The sequence below is a fragment of the Tympanuchus pallidicinctus genome, unplaced genomic scaffold (genome assembly GCF_026119805.1).
Source record: "Tympanuchus pallidicinctus isolate F22 unplaced genomic scaffold, pur_lepc_1.0 scaffold25, whole genome shotgun sequence".
Classification (NCBI taxonomy): Eukaryota; Metazoa; Chordata; class Aves; order Galliformes; family Phasianidae; genus Tympanuchus; species Tympanuchus pallidicinctus.
The window spans coordinates 1,195,525-1,210,588 of NW_026294742.1; the positions used below are offsets into that span (position 1 = coordinate 1,195,525).

Consider the following 15,064-nt stretch of genomic DNA (forward strand, 5'->3'; position numbering starts at 1 on the left):
CAAAACATAACCAGTTACTAGAAAGCTTTGGAAAACGTTTTTCACAACAGCAAGATACTTTCAAAAATATTTCCCCAAGAAAATCCAAACAAACAGCAGCGACTACCATCTCTCTAAAGAATGTCTACAGCTGACAGACAAACAAGCTGGAAATGATGGGTTGCCAAACACCCCGAAGCCACTGCCAACCTCAGGCACACAGCACAGTCCGGCTCCTCTGGCACAGGAGCTGCTGTTCCTCCTCAGACAAAGGGAACGTCTGTGGGAAGAAACGTTGCTCCAACACCAGCAAACAGAAGAACTATTTCTGAGCTGTCATTCTCCAGGCAAGAACATCACCTTTTGATTCAAGCCCAAAACGAAGCTGGAGATTAAAAATGAATTGTAATAATCATGGCAGAATGGGTTTCAGGCAGCTCAGTAATTCACCTCACTCCTACGGGATGAATGAGTTCCCATCAACAGCTGATTCATTTGTGCATGTTTCTGTTCTGTTGCACTGCAAGAGTAAATGAAGAGCAAAACTTCCTCCAATTAGCAATCCCTACTACTGTACCTTTAACACTTTGTACGTTTTTACGTGAATGTGACAATTTGAGGTTATAAGGTCAGTTCTGCTGGCCACAGACCCTCCGTCCCTACTTCCTTCCTTGGTATCCTTCACTGATACATACACCATAACAAATACCAATTCAACTGAAAACAAATCACACTGACAGTTACTGCATTTGTATATGTATATACAAGTATATATAAAATGGATATATATATATTTTTTGCAAGTAGACCATGAAAATAATGAAATCATTACAGCTGGATGCGTAGTACCACATTACATGTATGGATACCTTCCACAAAATTACTTGAGAAAAGAAAAGATCATACATTAAACTCATAATTATTATGAAGCTCACCTGCATTCTGACGGAATCACAGCCCTATTTCAAAAGTTCCCACTCCCCTGCCCAGCAGGGAGGAACACAAAGCAGACAGACCAAGCTGCAGTCACTGCGAAGTAACCTCATATTGTGATGTATGCTAATTGCATGCCACTATGTTTTTTAACCAAAGGCAGACCTGCAGTTTGCAACCACATAAAGTTACACACATCAAAAATAATCAGTTTTCCACGAATAAAGGGGGATCTCACTGCTCCTTCCACAGAGCAGAGAGCACTCCGTTCCTCTGTCCATCTGTCCATCTCTCACGCTCACCATTTTTCCTTCACATGCAAGAGCAGGACATTCAAAGTCACTGCAACAGCTCCTGCACCTCTGCACACACAGCACTGCTTCCTACACACAGTTATTGCTCAGAGGGCACCGCCAAGGAAAAACCCATGCACAAGGCCAGGTGATGGAACAGTATATGAAAAAGCCAAAATTAGTCTAGCATTCATTCGCACAGAAGGAGCTCCGGGCTTGTTTCCCAGCAGCTGAGCACTGAGGGCTCCTGCCCCACATTCTCCATAGGTATGAACAAAATAACAAATAAAGGCAACAAAATAACAGAGAAGAAAGCAGACGGAGGCAAAACAATCAACACAGGGCAAAGAAAGGCAAAATGACATCAAACAAAAAGATCATTCACATTTCCAGTCCATTTTATTCTTCCCCTTCCTTCTTGCAAGACAGCCAACAGCACCCTCCTCCTTTCTGCTGGAAATGAGAGATGCCACCAGCAGCCACCTCCAGTGCTCACATGGGGAAGGACCCAACATCCCCCCCATCCCCACCCTGCACTACGCATTCCCATGCACACACCAAGACCCCCCAACTCCCCCGGCTGCCAGGCTCCCCAGCACGGCCATGCCCAGCCGGGGCAGGGGCTGTGGGCAGCAGGTGCACAGCCTGCTGGTAAACTGGCTTCTAATGGACACTGCCCCTGAGTGGAAAGAGTCTTGATAAATTTAGACCATGCACCCCGTGCTGGCCAAAACCGATAGCGTAATTCCCGCACCATTAAACCAAACAATCAGCCCAAGTACAAAAGTTGCCAATTACCAACGATACAGAAATACAGCATCAACACTATCCGGCAGACAACATCTTCGGTTGTTTCTCTCCAGAGAAGGAATGAACGATTATTTCTGCACTCGCCGTGTCTCGGGGCAGGCTCTGTGCCAGGCGTGGCCGTATCGGGAGCTGACTGAGATCCGTGCAGCTCCCCGCGCCCTCCCGCTGCCGCCCCGCCGTCATCGCGCACAGAGCAGCACCGGCCCGGGGGCACCGAGCGGAGCCGCGCACGGAGCGACGCGGCCGCGGGGAGCCGCGCCGGGGGAGGGGCCAGCGGAGGAGCAGCCCCACGGCCCGGGCTATAAAGCCCCCGGCAGCCGCACCCGGCGCCAAACCCGCAGCGCCCGGTGCGAGCCGTCGTCCCGGCTCACCCTCCCCCCCCCCCCCCTCCTCCTCCTCCGGCACTCACCAGCGAGAAGAGGTTGGAGTGGCAGTCCTCCAGGCTGGCCCCGTTCGCCACCCAGTTGGCCGCTGCAGTCATGATCCTCGGCGAGCCCCAGCGCGGGGCATGTCTGGGGAGCGGGGCCCGGCGACGGGGGGAGGCTGCGGGCGCTGCCGGCCGCTGCCCGCTGCCCCGGGAGCTCCGCTGTGCCGGCGGACGGGGGGCGGCGGCCGCTCAGGCGGCTCCGGCGGGGGCTCGATCCGACGGGGGCCGCTCAGCAGGCGGCGGCGGCGGGGGGCGGCCCTCCCGCGGGCCTCCAGGCCGCCTCAGCGCCGCGGAGGAGGAGGAGGAGAAGGGGAGGAGGGGGGCGGGGGGGCCCGGGGCCCTTCTTCCGCGTCCAGCGCCGGCCCCCCCGGCCGCGGCGGGGCTCGGGGCTCCTCCCGCGGTCCGGCGGCGGTCCCTGCGGGGCGGGGGAGGGCCGAGGGCAGTGGCGGCGGCGGGCGGGGGGCGCTGTGCGGAGCCCGTGTCCCTCCCCGCCCCGCCCGGCCGCCCCTCGCTGCTGCCGCCGCTGGCGGTGGGTGGATGGTGTTTTCCTCCTCCTCCTCCTCCTCCTCCTCCTCCTGCCGCTGCCGCTGCCGCCGCCTTGTTTACGCTCCGTGCGGGTCTCCCGGTGCTGCGGGAGGCGGGCGGCGGCCCGGGCCCGGAGAGGGAGCGCTGTCCGTGCCCGTGCCCGTCCTCGCCCCCCTCCGCCTGGCGCTGCCCGCACGGCGGCCCCGCTCACCCGCTCCTCCTCACACACTCGCCTCTGCCTCTCTCCACTCTGACAGCAATGGCGGCCGCCAGCCGCAGCTCGCTTCGCCATTGGCCGGCGCTTCCCCACGTGACTCGCGGCGGAGGGCGGGGGCAAGGCGTCGGGGCTCCCCCCGGCCCCTCCCTCCTCCGTCGCGAAGAACCTCCGGGCCGCTGGGGGCGCTGCGCGCTGCCGGCCGTCAGCGGTGCCGGGGGGAAGTTGGTGGGCGCCGCCCTCAGAGGGCTGCGAGGCGGGCGGGCGGAGCGCGCTGCGGGCTGGGTTCCGCGCCGTCGCTATGCCGCCTCTTCTAGCCGGCGGGGTTCCGCAGCACCTGCGGACTCCGCGAACCGTTTCCCAGTACAGGAACGCATTGGCAGCCCCGGTGTGCCGGGTCTGCTGTAATGGTTCATCCGGGCCCTTTGGGAGCTGCCTTCCCGTGCACCTGGGAGCACCCGGCTGGCACGGAGGCATCGTGTCTGCCCCGACGTTGGGCGGCACTCCTGGCGTGGGGCAGCGCGCGTACTGAGATCTGCTTCACGGGCAAAAAGTTCTCTGTGCTTCGTGGCAGCTTTCCTTATCGTGGCTTCAATCTTACCTAGGCATCTTTTTTTTTTTTCTTTCCAATTCACTTTGCATTGCAATAAATTAAGAAGATTAGCATCTATTCTAATGACGGACTGGAGTTTGGATTTACCTCACAGTAACAGATCTCTGACATAAACATCACTGCCGCTTACCTAAATTGTGCACGCAGTGTGAGAGACTTTGGGCCCAACATTCCCACCCAACCCACCCCTGGACAAGTGCAGTTCATCGCATCTCGTTCATGTCGTGTCACAAGCACCGCACTGCATCAGGGTTTCCAAAGACTGTTTCAATATTCACGTTGGATTGCAGATGAAAATTGTTTATTTCTTCAAACTTACAAACTTGCCACACAAACTCTAGACTCGTGGTAAGGAGAGACTTTCACCTCCCTTTGGTTTAGGAGAATCAGTGTGACAAAGAGGTGCTGGGAAAGACCTGAGCTGGTAGGCAGCAAAGCTGACAAAGTACTCAGACTGCCATGTTTGAGTGAGTGCTTCCTGCATCCCGGGATCCAAAACCAGGAAAGTAGAGTACTTGGGGCCATGTTACCTCTGTTACTTTTAGAAACAACTCTGGTAAACAGAGAACACAATGTGACACTCATTAATACATTAAGCAACGTGTATTAACCAAGAAAGGCTGAAAAACGGAAGTTACAGCTTCAGTTATCCAACCCATCCTTAAATAACGCCTAGGGTACAACAAACAGTTCTATAAAGAAAGTGTTACATTTCAGGAATAAAATAAAATCCCTTATAATATTTTTTCTAAAAATCTTATAAACGTTTTGAAATTGAGCATCCCATTATTACTTATCCCAGAAATCTAACCACAGTGTGCAGAATTAAACACTGCAGAAGAGTGCATTCATGTTTCTCCATGTACTGCTCAGCCTCCAAGCGTTGGTCAGCATTTCTGCTCTGGATCTTCCAGGTAGAGATGACTTATTATGCTTAATTTGCTCATGATCTCAAGACAACACACACTGGAGCCTTACCTATTATTCAAATCCATTTTCATGGGGAGAAATTTTAATGTACTCCCACTCCGCTGCTTTGGCCTTTTTTTTTCAGCTTTCTTATAAAAGCTGGCAACTCTTTAAACTACAAGTCCTTTTGTGTAGCTGTATTAATGATGCATTCCCTTAATGAGGGAAAGTTGTGAAGTTGAAGAGTTGCTGCTTGCATTGCAAAGCTTACATTGTTTTAAACTGGGGAAAAAAAAAAAAAAAAAAAGAGAGAGATAACATCTCTCTTACTATTTTACCAGTTACTTGACTTCATATTATGCTCAGTTGTCAGAGACAAGAAATATTTACCGTCCAGTCATCCGCAGCTCCCAATCAGGAAAGCTCCCATGCTGTCTTCAAACAATAGTGCTACTTAAAACAGAAATTGTTCCACTTGCAAATATCATACACAGGTACAAGTGACACTTGCTCATGCGTCATTATCCTGGATGGTATGTGGTGAAACGTGTTTCCCAGCTCAGGGTATTCAAGTTTTATTCCCTCTTTTCTTTTAGTGCCTTTTAATAACTCATCAATGAACATAAACTCTAACAACTAGTTTTCCGCTTTAACCAAATAACTGTTTTTCAGTCACAGCAAGATACAGAAACTTTGTAATTAATTCTACTGGTGCAATCATTTGCAAGCTGCAGGACTAAACCCTGAAGTTTCCAGGCTCCAGGGCTCAGCTTGGCCTTCGCCATACAGACTCCATAAGCACTCGGAAATGGAACAACCAGTTACCTGTCCTTATAGACACCTTCCAGAATCACAGTGCTAGGCAGGAGTGTTTCATTCTAAAGCAGTTTACCTAGACCCGCAGTAATGATCAAACCTGTTCTTCCAGGACAGCGCAGAGATTCCCAGACTTTGGTTTCGCCAGCAGGTGTTGCTTCTGCTTCAAACTAAACATGGAGGAAGAGACAGAGGTGTCAGGAGGCCAAAGCAAAGCTTTGTCAAGCGATTGCTTGGTTTTATTTTGTCTTAAAGCACATCAACTTTGCAGTGTTTTTAAGCACCTCCAATCCACGACAAGAACATTCACTTGAGGAACCCAGCTGTCCTGAGCGCTGCATTGAGGCAGGGCCCTCCTGACTGGCTGTGGGGGGTTGGCACTTCTTACAACAGAAGCAGAACTGGAGGTCAGCCAGCTTTTGTCAGTGTCAAAAAGAAGAAGTGTTTGACATTTCAGCTCAAATGTAACTTATTTCTAGGTAAAACAAAGGCTTAGAAGACCAAGCTGTAAAAGAACTCACCTCTCAGTTGCTGTTTTCTTTCCGGTCATTATTGCCAAGAGGCAGGCACTCGTTTCTAAAGGAGAGAGTGCCCTAAACCAAACTGAAATACAGCAATGGTGCCTATATTCATGATTCTGTGTAATTCTACCTCTTGTCATTCTCCAGTTTTCTTAGAAATTAGCTTCTTCCCTGACATCCGGGTACTACAAGACACAATCAATACAAATTACTTTAGAAAGGCAATGAAAATCAATAAGAGAAAGATAATCTTGTATTTCTCTGCTCAAATTCTATTTTTTTAGTCTTACACCATAATAAAGATAAATCTATAAGGACTTCACTTATCTAAAGGAAGTAAAAAACGAAGGGTTGCAAGCTTTTCATATGGGTAATTCAAAGTTTATTTTAAAATCATGTTTGTGTATGTATCTTAACCTCCATGGGATAAAATCAGAGCTTGCTTGTTTTATCTGGGGGTCCTGAGAAAAAGTTTCAGGTAAACTGTGATCATTTTTAGTGTTTATGTTATGTAAATGTTCCTAATTTTTCATACTGAGATAGACACCATTGTTATTCACTGGAATAAATTCTAGCCTTTGCAGTGTAAGCAATGATTGTCTCATATTTAATTTAACCAATGTCATTTTCACATTTTCTCACATTTTCTTCTCCAGATCCCCACAGTACCCATTAATGAGAAGGATAGGATGGCAGAGAATGATGAGACTCAAATTATGAACATAATGCGAGCAAATGTACCCCGCCCTGCCATGAGATGCTCTTAAATAAACTCTACTCAAGTTATTAATTTCTTTGAGGAATACTGAAACTCAAAGAATTGTAGGAGTTTGTTGTCCATGATTCATGCATTCTGTATTGCATAGTTTTGCAATACGGGGCAGCCACACAGCTCATTTTGGACATGATTCCAGTAGGCTCATTGTCTACTTGAGGTTCATGCATCTCTTGAGTGTTATTTAATTCATCCAATAATTACATTTTTTTTGTTCAAGTGGTTATGAATAAGAACATATAATTGTTTTGTTTTTAAACCAAATGTCTTTGCTTCTACAAACTCAAGTCTTAAAAGAAAGAAAACAGATCATAGGCATAAGGAAATTAACAGTATTTTAATGAGGAAAAAAAAAAAGCATTTAAAAATCATACAGTAAATCCATGCAGAATAGTTCTTTTGGATACTTAAAAAACATTAATCATCTATAGACTGACTATTAACTAACTTTTTAATGCATAAAGATACAGGGCTGGCTATATCAATAACTCCTTGTAAAGACAAAAATTACTCTAGTTTTACAACAAGGTGTTGTGCCTCTGAAGCAATTCCCTGTAAGGAAAATAAATACATCAGGGAAAGAATTGTTTGTAGAGAAGTAACTCATGAAGCCCATAGTTTAAGAAATTAGTGATTAGACTGTAGACTTTGAATTAGCCATCTCTGTTCTCCACCATTATCAGTAAACACTGCAGGATAAATCTAGGCAGTCTGCTTACAGCCACCTCTAACTACAGCGATAGCTATAGAAACTAAGTATATTTTTAGTCAAAATGAGTAACAGATTATTTTATCACGCACAAAAGCAAGACAACTGCATCCCACATGACTCCAACCCTCTCCAGCTGACACTGTCTGAGATTTTTACAGTGTTACAGCTCCCCAGTATTTACAGGTTGTCCTTCTGCAATCAACAGAAGCAAGGATGATCTGCTGGGACTTCGAGGGAATTTTGTTCCTTTTCCCCATCTCTAGATGTGCTGCCAGGCCCCATGGTAGCTGCACTGCAGGAATAGTGAAATTCCTCCACATAGGGGTGGCTTCACTTGATTCAATCTGTTGATGCTACCAGGATTACCTCCGTGACTAAACATCCCACACAGCTGTGTTGGTGTTAGGGTTTGGGGGCAGTTCTGAAAAGCATGCACATGGCAGAGGCCAATGTTTTGACATATCTCTGACAGTTATGCACATGGGAATTCCCAGGAATGTACTTCTTTGTGGGAATACTGCAGTAAATTTACCTATCAAGGAGCAGTTTGAGGAAGGATTAATGACCTGGAAAGCCAGTCTGGGGAATTATTTTTGCACCTACGAGATAATATTTAAAGAAATCTTCCAACTGCTGTGGAGAACTCAGATTAACAGAAGGTCATGCCATTCGCAAAGAGAAAAGAGAAAAAAAAAGGATTAATAGGAGAGGTATATTGGCAAGAATGAGACATCACACTTACTCAGGCAGCAGAAGGAAATCTGTACATGGAGTTAAAAGAAAGTGCTTATATATTTTTGTCAAGAGCCAGAGGAATTTTCTTAGCAGCTCCTTGTTTTCTGGGCTGGAAGAGAAGCAGCAAAGGAAGCAGTGCAGGCAAGAGGAGCCCAGATAAGGTCTTACAGTGCTGAGAAGGGGAAGAGGCCATCTCTTACTGCAACGAATGACACAGCAGCAGAAGCAGAGAAAGAACAGTGACCAGTGTATGAACAGAGGAATGAATGGAGAAAGAAAGGATGGCACCAGAGGTGCCTGATGAGATATAATGAGCATTTCTACCTGGCATGGTGCCCTTAGCATGGAGAGAAGTGAGGGGGCAGGAACAGAAAATTGCTTAACTTGGTCATGTGAAGTTTAAATGGCCAGCAAACAACTCCAGAACGTACAAGGAAGTTCTTTAAAATGCAGCTTTGGATGGAAGGAGAAAACCAGTTCAGGAGCAGAGCAGTAAACTGCCTTCTTTCCCATGCCACAGCGGTATTCAGATGACATTTCAGGTATAACTGGAAGGGGCGAATTGAAACCACAGCCAAATGCAAACCGTTACTCTCAAGAAAACGCGATGCTCACAATGAAAGTTGTTAAAAATGGTAATAAATAAGATTAATAATTAGAGCTTTAGGCAGCCCGACACATGCCATCCTGTTTGAGAGTTAAGATACTACTGATGTGGTAGCAACTTTTCACTTCTTTCACTTTATTTTTTTTTAAATCATGAGAACACTTCCTATGCAATAGAAGCCTCTGAGAACCTGACATGTGAGTGAGTGGTAGAAATCTCCACAGAAAGTGAATTGGCCAACAGGACCTTACACAGGCAGCTACCAAAGGAAGACAAAGGAGTGTGTTTATTTTTAGTTGGTGATAAAGAACAGTTCTGTGCACCAGCATGCCCTGCTGGTTTCTGTGAGACACAGCTGAAAAGCCTCATTTAAATATCCTGTAGGATTGAAGCAAATGAGCTATTTGGAAAGACAGAAAGAAGAAAATGACAACTGAAACTATTCTGGAATGGAGCAAAATAGCAAATATTTTTAATTGCAAATTACTTTCGAACTCAAAGAGGAAAGAATTGTGATGTCTGCTAGATACCTTGCATTATGAATAAATATACCTGAGTCTCTAAAGGATTGAATAAGCTAACATGAATCTCCTACGAGCCCTCCAGGCAAAGAGTGGGCCTGTTGGGTCATGGTTTCATGCCATCAAAGAGATAGATTTCATCTTCAGATGTTGTTGTGCTCGCTTGGTAAGAATTCAGCTTATTAAGAGGTGTGAAATAAGATACAGGATAAAAATACTACCAGAGAATATTTTTTAAAAAAGATTTAAGGCTAAAAGGCAAAGTAAACATGGAAATAACATTTGGCAAACACATTCTGAGAACAAAACTCCGAGTTTATTTACTGGAATAGATTGCAGGGTAACTGGGTGGGTGCTCAGCATTCTGACCCTGGAAGCAGCCAGTCAGGCAACACCCCGTGCTGCACATGTGGAATGCACAGCTTTTGGCATGGGAGCTCAAACATTAGATCTGGCCCATAAATCTGAGTACAGTTTTCTGTGTTCAAGAATCTTATTTTATCTGGATTAAAGTCCTCTTCCCCTTTGGCATCAGAAGATACTTGGGGCTGTTAAAACAAAAATTGCAAAATACTGCCCTGAAATACAAATGGATTTGTTCTGCCAAGCACATAAGCCTACAGCTTAGAAATTAAAATAAATAAATAAATAAATAAAAAGGAAGAAGAAAAGAAAGGAGGATGGAAGGAAAAGAAACAAGGAAAGAAAGAGAGCAGGGAGAGAAGGAGGGAGGAAGCAAATGGTATTTATTTATTCATTTTTAATTGAACTTTAATTCTAAAAATCATTTTGTCTTACAGAAAAAGACCACACAAAGGTTTTGTACCTAAAGCCCCAAGAAACCTTAGTTTTTTCCTTAAGTCGTGTTCAAATTCTGCTACAATAAAGAGGAATGAAAAATATATATCTTGTGGTCGGTGACCACTGACCACACAACGCCTGAACCAGTGCAGCTCTTGTGGGTTTCTACTGTTTGGCTCCAGTTACCTTCTAACTCTTCTCCTTTCAATATACATTCCTCCTTTTCTAGAAATATCATCTCTCTTGTTGCAAAAGCTGTAATTGTGAATAAAACCAGCTGTGAGCTTGACTTCAACACATCTTTGCAGTTGGCTATTTTGATTGTACTCTGGTGTAAACACTTCCACGCACATGCAAGAAAGAAAAGCAAGATCCTTTAGAAGACAGAAAAAACAGAGTATCCACTCAGTACTTCATAACCCTTTTATTTGGGGAGATATGGAAACAGTCACCACAAACTGAAAACGTGCCACGAGCTCTTCTAGACAACAGCTCTGCAGCTTCCAGCCTTCAGCAGCACCCAGATTATTTGTGAGGAAGGAGCATCTCCTAGGATTTCATTAGACATATGTTCATCACTCGTACTCAAGTCATTACTTCATCTGAATTGCAGTCTTCCCTCTTTTTTCCCTGTAGGTTTGTTCTTTGTCTCGCTATTAAAAGCACACCTTCCTACAGCACTCCAGCTTTGGTACCTGGAGGCCTCTCAGGCCAAGAGGTTATGTTGCAAACTGATGTGGGAAGAAAACATGAAAAATTTTGGATCTACAAAGCAGCGTGCAGTTGTTCCTGAACAAAACGAAGTGGCTGAAAACATGGTGAGGTGAACCAGTTTAAAGTAGGTGCTGTGGTCACAGACTTCAGCATTTAATGAGAGACTGAGGTTCTGATTTATATCCCCAAACATCAGCTCATCTGAACACTGACAAAGCCAGTCTGTCAGCGGTGTATTGACAAAAATGCAAAGCCTATGTCCACGCACTTCTCTTGGCAGACACATATATTGCAGTATCTATAATGATCTCTGTATTATTCAGTTTATGCCTGTTTTCCCTTTGTGCTTCCTTGCCTCCATCTCGAACCAAAAGTGACTGGGCAGGACCTACTGGGGGCCCATGAGTTACACTGAGAGAAGAAGAAATGTGCTGATTCGTGCTCTTTTACATCTCTCACCTCACTGAACCTGAGTTCTGGAACCTGAGTCTCGGGACGTCCTTTTGGCTGCAAAGCTGTCACATTCACTTACAGTTCAGCTGTCAGACAAACAAGCCAGAGCCCATTGTAAAGGACAGCTAAATTCTGCCTTCAAACCATACATAAACTGCTTTTTTATATAGAAAATGAAACTTGCAAAAAGTGAGACTTGCCCTGTGAAAGATCCAACTACCAAAATAATTTGCTGGATATCTTTGATGTTCATTTCCTTCAGTTGTAAGCATTTGGTGATCCATCATCTGCAGATAAACGTCGTGCTGAAAACTTTTGCTGAAATTAGGAGTATGAATAAAAGAACTAGAGGCACACGACTTGTACAGATGCCCTGTGCAGACTTCCCTATTTCCAAGCCCTATCAAATGAAACAACTCAATCCTCTCTGATTTTAAGGTTTCACAAACCCTACATTGAAAAGGAATCATAAAGGAAATCTTATTTTACTACCACTCCTACTACCAACAAATTACAAGACAAGTCTTAGATGAAATTGTACTCATTGGTGATAAAATACTTCAACTGCTTTTGATTTAATTGCCCAGGAAACCAGCCACGGCTTGCAGTGATGGTTTAATGGGAACCCATCTTTCAGTCTGCTAGGCAAGCTTCAAGATATCTGTTCACCCTGCTTCTCTGCAGGCCACTGAATACTGCTTTTATGGATTTTTCTGATGAAAGCCACTTATCTCAGGAAGGAATTGAAATGGTTATCTTACCTGACATGTGATGAAATTAATTTTACAGTAATATTTATTGTTTCCCTATATGAAGACTGAAGCCCTTTGGCCTCATTTAAGACATATAATAAAACTAATACCTACATATCAGCTCCATTGGTAATTTTTGCTGAAAATTCTTAGCGATTTTATGCAGAAAAGGTCTCAAATGTGAATGGATTTGCAAAACCAGATGGAAAGAGTAACAAAGACTGGGCTACAGCAGCATTTGCTTTCTGGTGCCCTCCATCTTGTGCTTTACTTTCCCCTGTCCCCCTATCCATGTTGACTAAAAGTTTGCACTAGAAACTGCATTTTCTAAAGGCTGTAGGTGATATTCTCATCTAATCCGGGACGACCTTTGGCTTCCTGGCACATGGACACAACTTGGGCAAAGATCACCTCTGCTGATCCAAACAAACCCCTCAACTGATGTTAGGAAACACTCAGTGTTTGTACTTGCTTTATTCAGGTTTTTTGGATACAGCTTTATTCTCGGATAATTTTTCTTCAGTTAGAAGTACCATGAGTGTTACTAACAGAGATTTTTTTAAATGACTGACAAAGCTAGAAGTTAAAGTACACAGCGGTGTCTAAAATCTCCTCTAGCACTCCAGCTAATACAGTGCTTGACAAAACACATTTTGTATTCCAAAAACATATTTGGAAGAAATATTTTTGCATAAAATCTAAAGTAAAAGCACAGCTACTTTACTTGAGGAAAATGAGAAAGTTAGATATAAAAATGTCACTGAATCTCTAAATTCGTCTTTCAATATTAGCGCACAGTGAGCGAATGCAGATCACTCTGTTCTTCCTGCTAACTTTGCGAATACAGTAACTCTTTCTTAAAGTTCAAGAAGATGCAGAGCCCTGAACTGCAGGCTGAGCAATTCCCAGCATTGTGATCACTCTTCAGAGTATTGAGAACACGGAAGACAGGGCCACAGAATGATCTGAAGGCTGCAGAACACCTCCTGTGAAGAAAGGCTGAGGGAATTGGACTTGTTCATCCCAGAGAAGTGTCTGGGGAGACCATATCGTGACCTTCCAGTACTTGAAGGCAGCTTATGAGCAGGAGTGGGACTGATTTTTACATGGTCTGATAGAGATAGGACAAGGGGGAATGGCTTTAAACTAAAAAACTGTGGTTAGATTTTAGGAAGAAATTCTTCACTCAGAGGGTAGTAACACATTAGAACAGGTTGTCCACAGGGGCTGTGGATGCCCCATCCCTGGAGGCATTCAAGGCCAGGTTGGATGGGCCCTGGGCAGCCTGGTCTGGTGTTGGCAGTACTGCCCATGGCAGGGGGTTGGAATTAGATGACCTTTAAGGTCCCCTCCAACCTAAGCCATTCTGTATTCTACGTTCCAATGATAAGACAGCAAAATTGAAGAAAGTAATTGGGAGCACGAAATCTGGAGAGCATTTGTAGCATTATTCTCAAGTCTCTTCGTGGCTTTAGAGAAGTCAGCTGGCTTCTGGATGTCTGTCTGCACTATGGGCCAAATATTTTTGGTAATACTTGCAGATTTCAAGTGAAGAATTACACTAGTGCTGTAAAAAGTTATTCCAGAATTCTATTTTTGAAGCTACGATTCTGTTTGTGTGCCAAAATGCAATTTGTAACTGAGGAGCCAGGAGCCCTCATCCATCAGTTTTCAGAGGCTGTGCTTACACTGCCTAGCTTGCTTCTGCCACAGTCTCATTCCTCAGGTCCAGTTCTCCAATGAGGCACCCGCTGTGTGCTGCTGTGTGCTCTGGCTGTAGCCTGCTCAGACAGCCAGCTTCCTGCCAGGGGCATCCTGGCACAGGGTGGGCATCAATACTCAGACTCTGCCCCTCAGGCAACCAGGGCACAAGTTGCTGGAAGCGTTGGCTGTGAGTGCTCCAGCCCGCATTCAGGAAATATTGAAATCAGCAGGATTCCTTTAGGTTCAGCTTTCAGGTATAATATGAGCTGCGCCACTTTATCTGTATACAAACTTTACATCTGAACAACTGGAAAACCACTTTTGCATTATGTGTGTCAAAAATCTGCAAAAAATAAAAGTATTCTGTACAGATTCTGATGTTCCACCTTACTTGAAAGCCGCTTTCAATAACGTACTGGGAACATCACTGCAAAGTCAAACAAAGACACAGCAGCCTGAGTCAGAAGCACTGCACAGTGTCTGGACAACAGCATTCCTTCAGACAGGGCTGTAAGTAGTGGGCAGAAATACGTCCCAAACTGCGCTATCAGAATAACTCCTGTCTCTTACAATTACCTCTACGTGGAGATGTCTGCCAAAAACTTCCCAGTGGACATATGGGCTCAGCAGGTAGGAACTGGCTGAAAGTGCTCTTCTTGCACTGACGTCAGTGGGAGAAGCATGACTGAACCCAGCTCCCATGAAATTAAACGTTACCTGACCACTGCCTCTCTTTCAGCCTGGCTCAGCTCTCTCCACAGCTTCCTGAGAAGTCCTCACGCTTTTTCTTCCAAATAGGAAGAGCCTTTACAGTTAATTAGAAGATAACACCAGTCAGCTTCTGCTAATTATTTGTATTTTTGCTTAACGCTTATAAATCTCCTTGTTCAGGTATTATTACAAGCTAATATTTGCTTGTAAGATGCATTAGTCATTACAATTAGCAAGTAGAAATAGATTAGTCATGCGCAAACAATCTCATAAATGAAGTCTTTATGCCCCCCTTGGGGATGGAAAGGAAGGGAATTTGAGACCTTGATGATTACCAAGGGAAACCTGAGTTGTCTCTTCTATTCACATCATTGTTTCAGGATTTTCTGTGGGGTGAGTAGAGTGGATGCAGGCCTTCAAAGCCCAGCAGTGTTGCTGGAAGCTGTGATGGGGATTTAATGAAAGCCATCGGGTGACACCTTTTCCAAGGACACTAGTCAGCACTTCTGAAATAAATCTTTTTTTTTTTTTTTTCTTTC

At 45.0% G+C, this 15,064-nt stretch overlaps 1 protein-coding gene across 2 annotated transcripts in view; it reads right to left on the minus strand.

The window, feature by feature from the left end:
• Nucleotides 1–2,579, minus strand: part of MED13L (mediator complex subunit 13L) — a 179,211-nt gene extending 176,632 nt beyond the window's left edge. The window contains exon 1 of one of the 2 annotated variants that reach the window (XM_052689981.1): nucleotides 2,425–2,579. In XM_052689981.1, the coding sequence (XP_052545941.1) occupies nucleotides 2,425–2,496 (72 nt within the window). In that variant the 5' untranslated portion in view covers nucleotides 2,497–2,579. The remainder of the gene's footprint in view (nucleotides 1–2,424) is intronic. The other variant, XM_052689982.1, reaches the window with a different exon arrangement.
• Nucleotides 2,580–15,064: the final 12,485 nt, after the last annotated feature.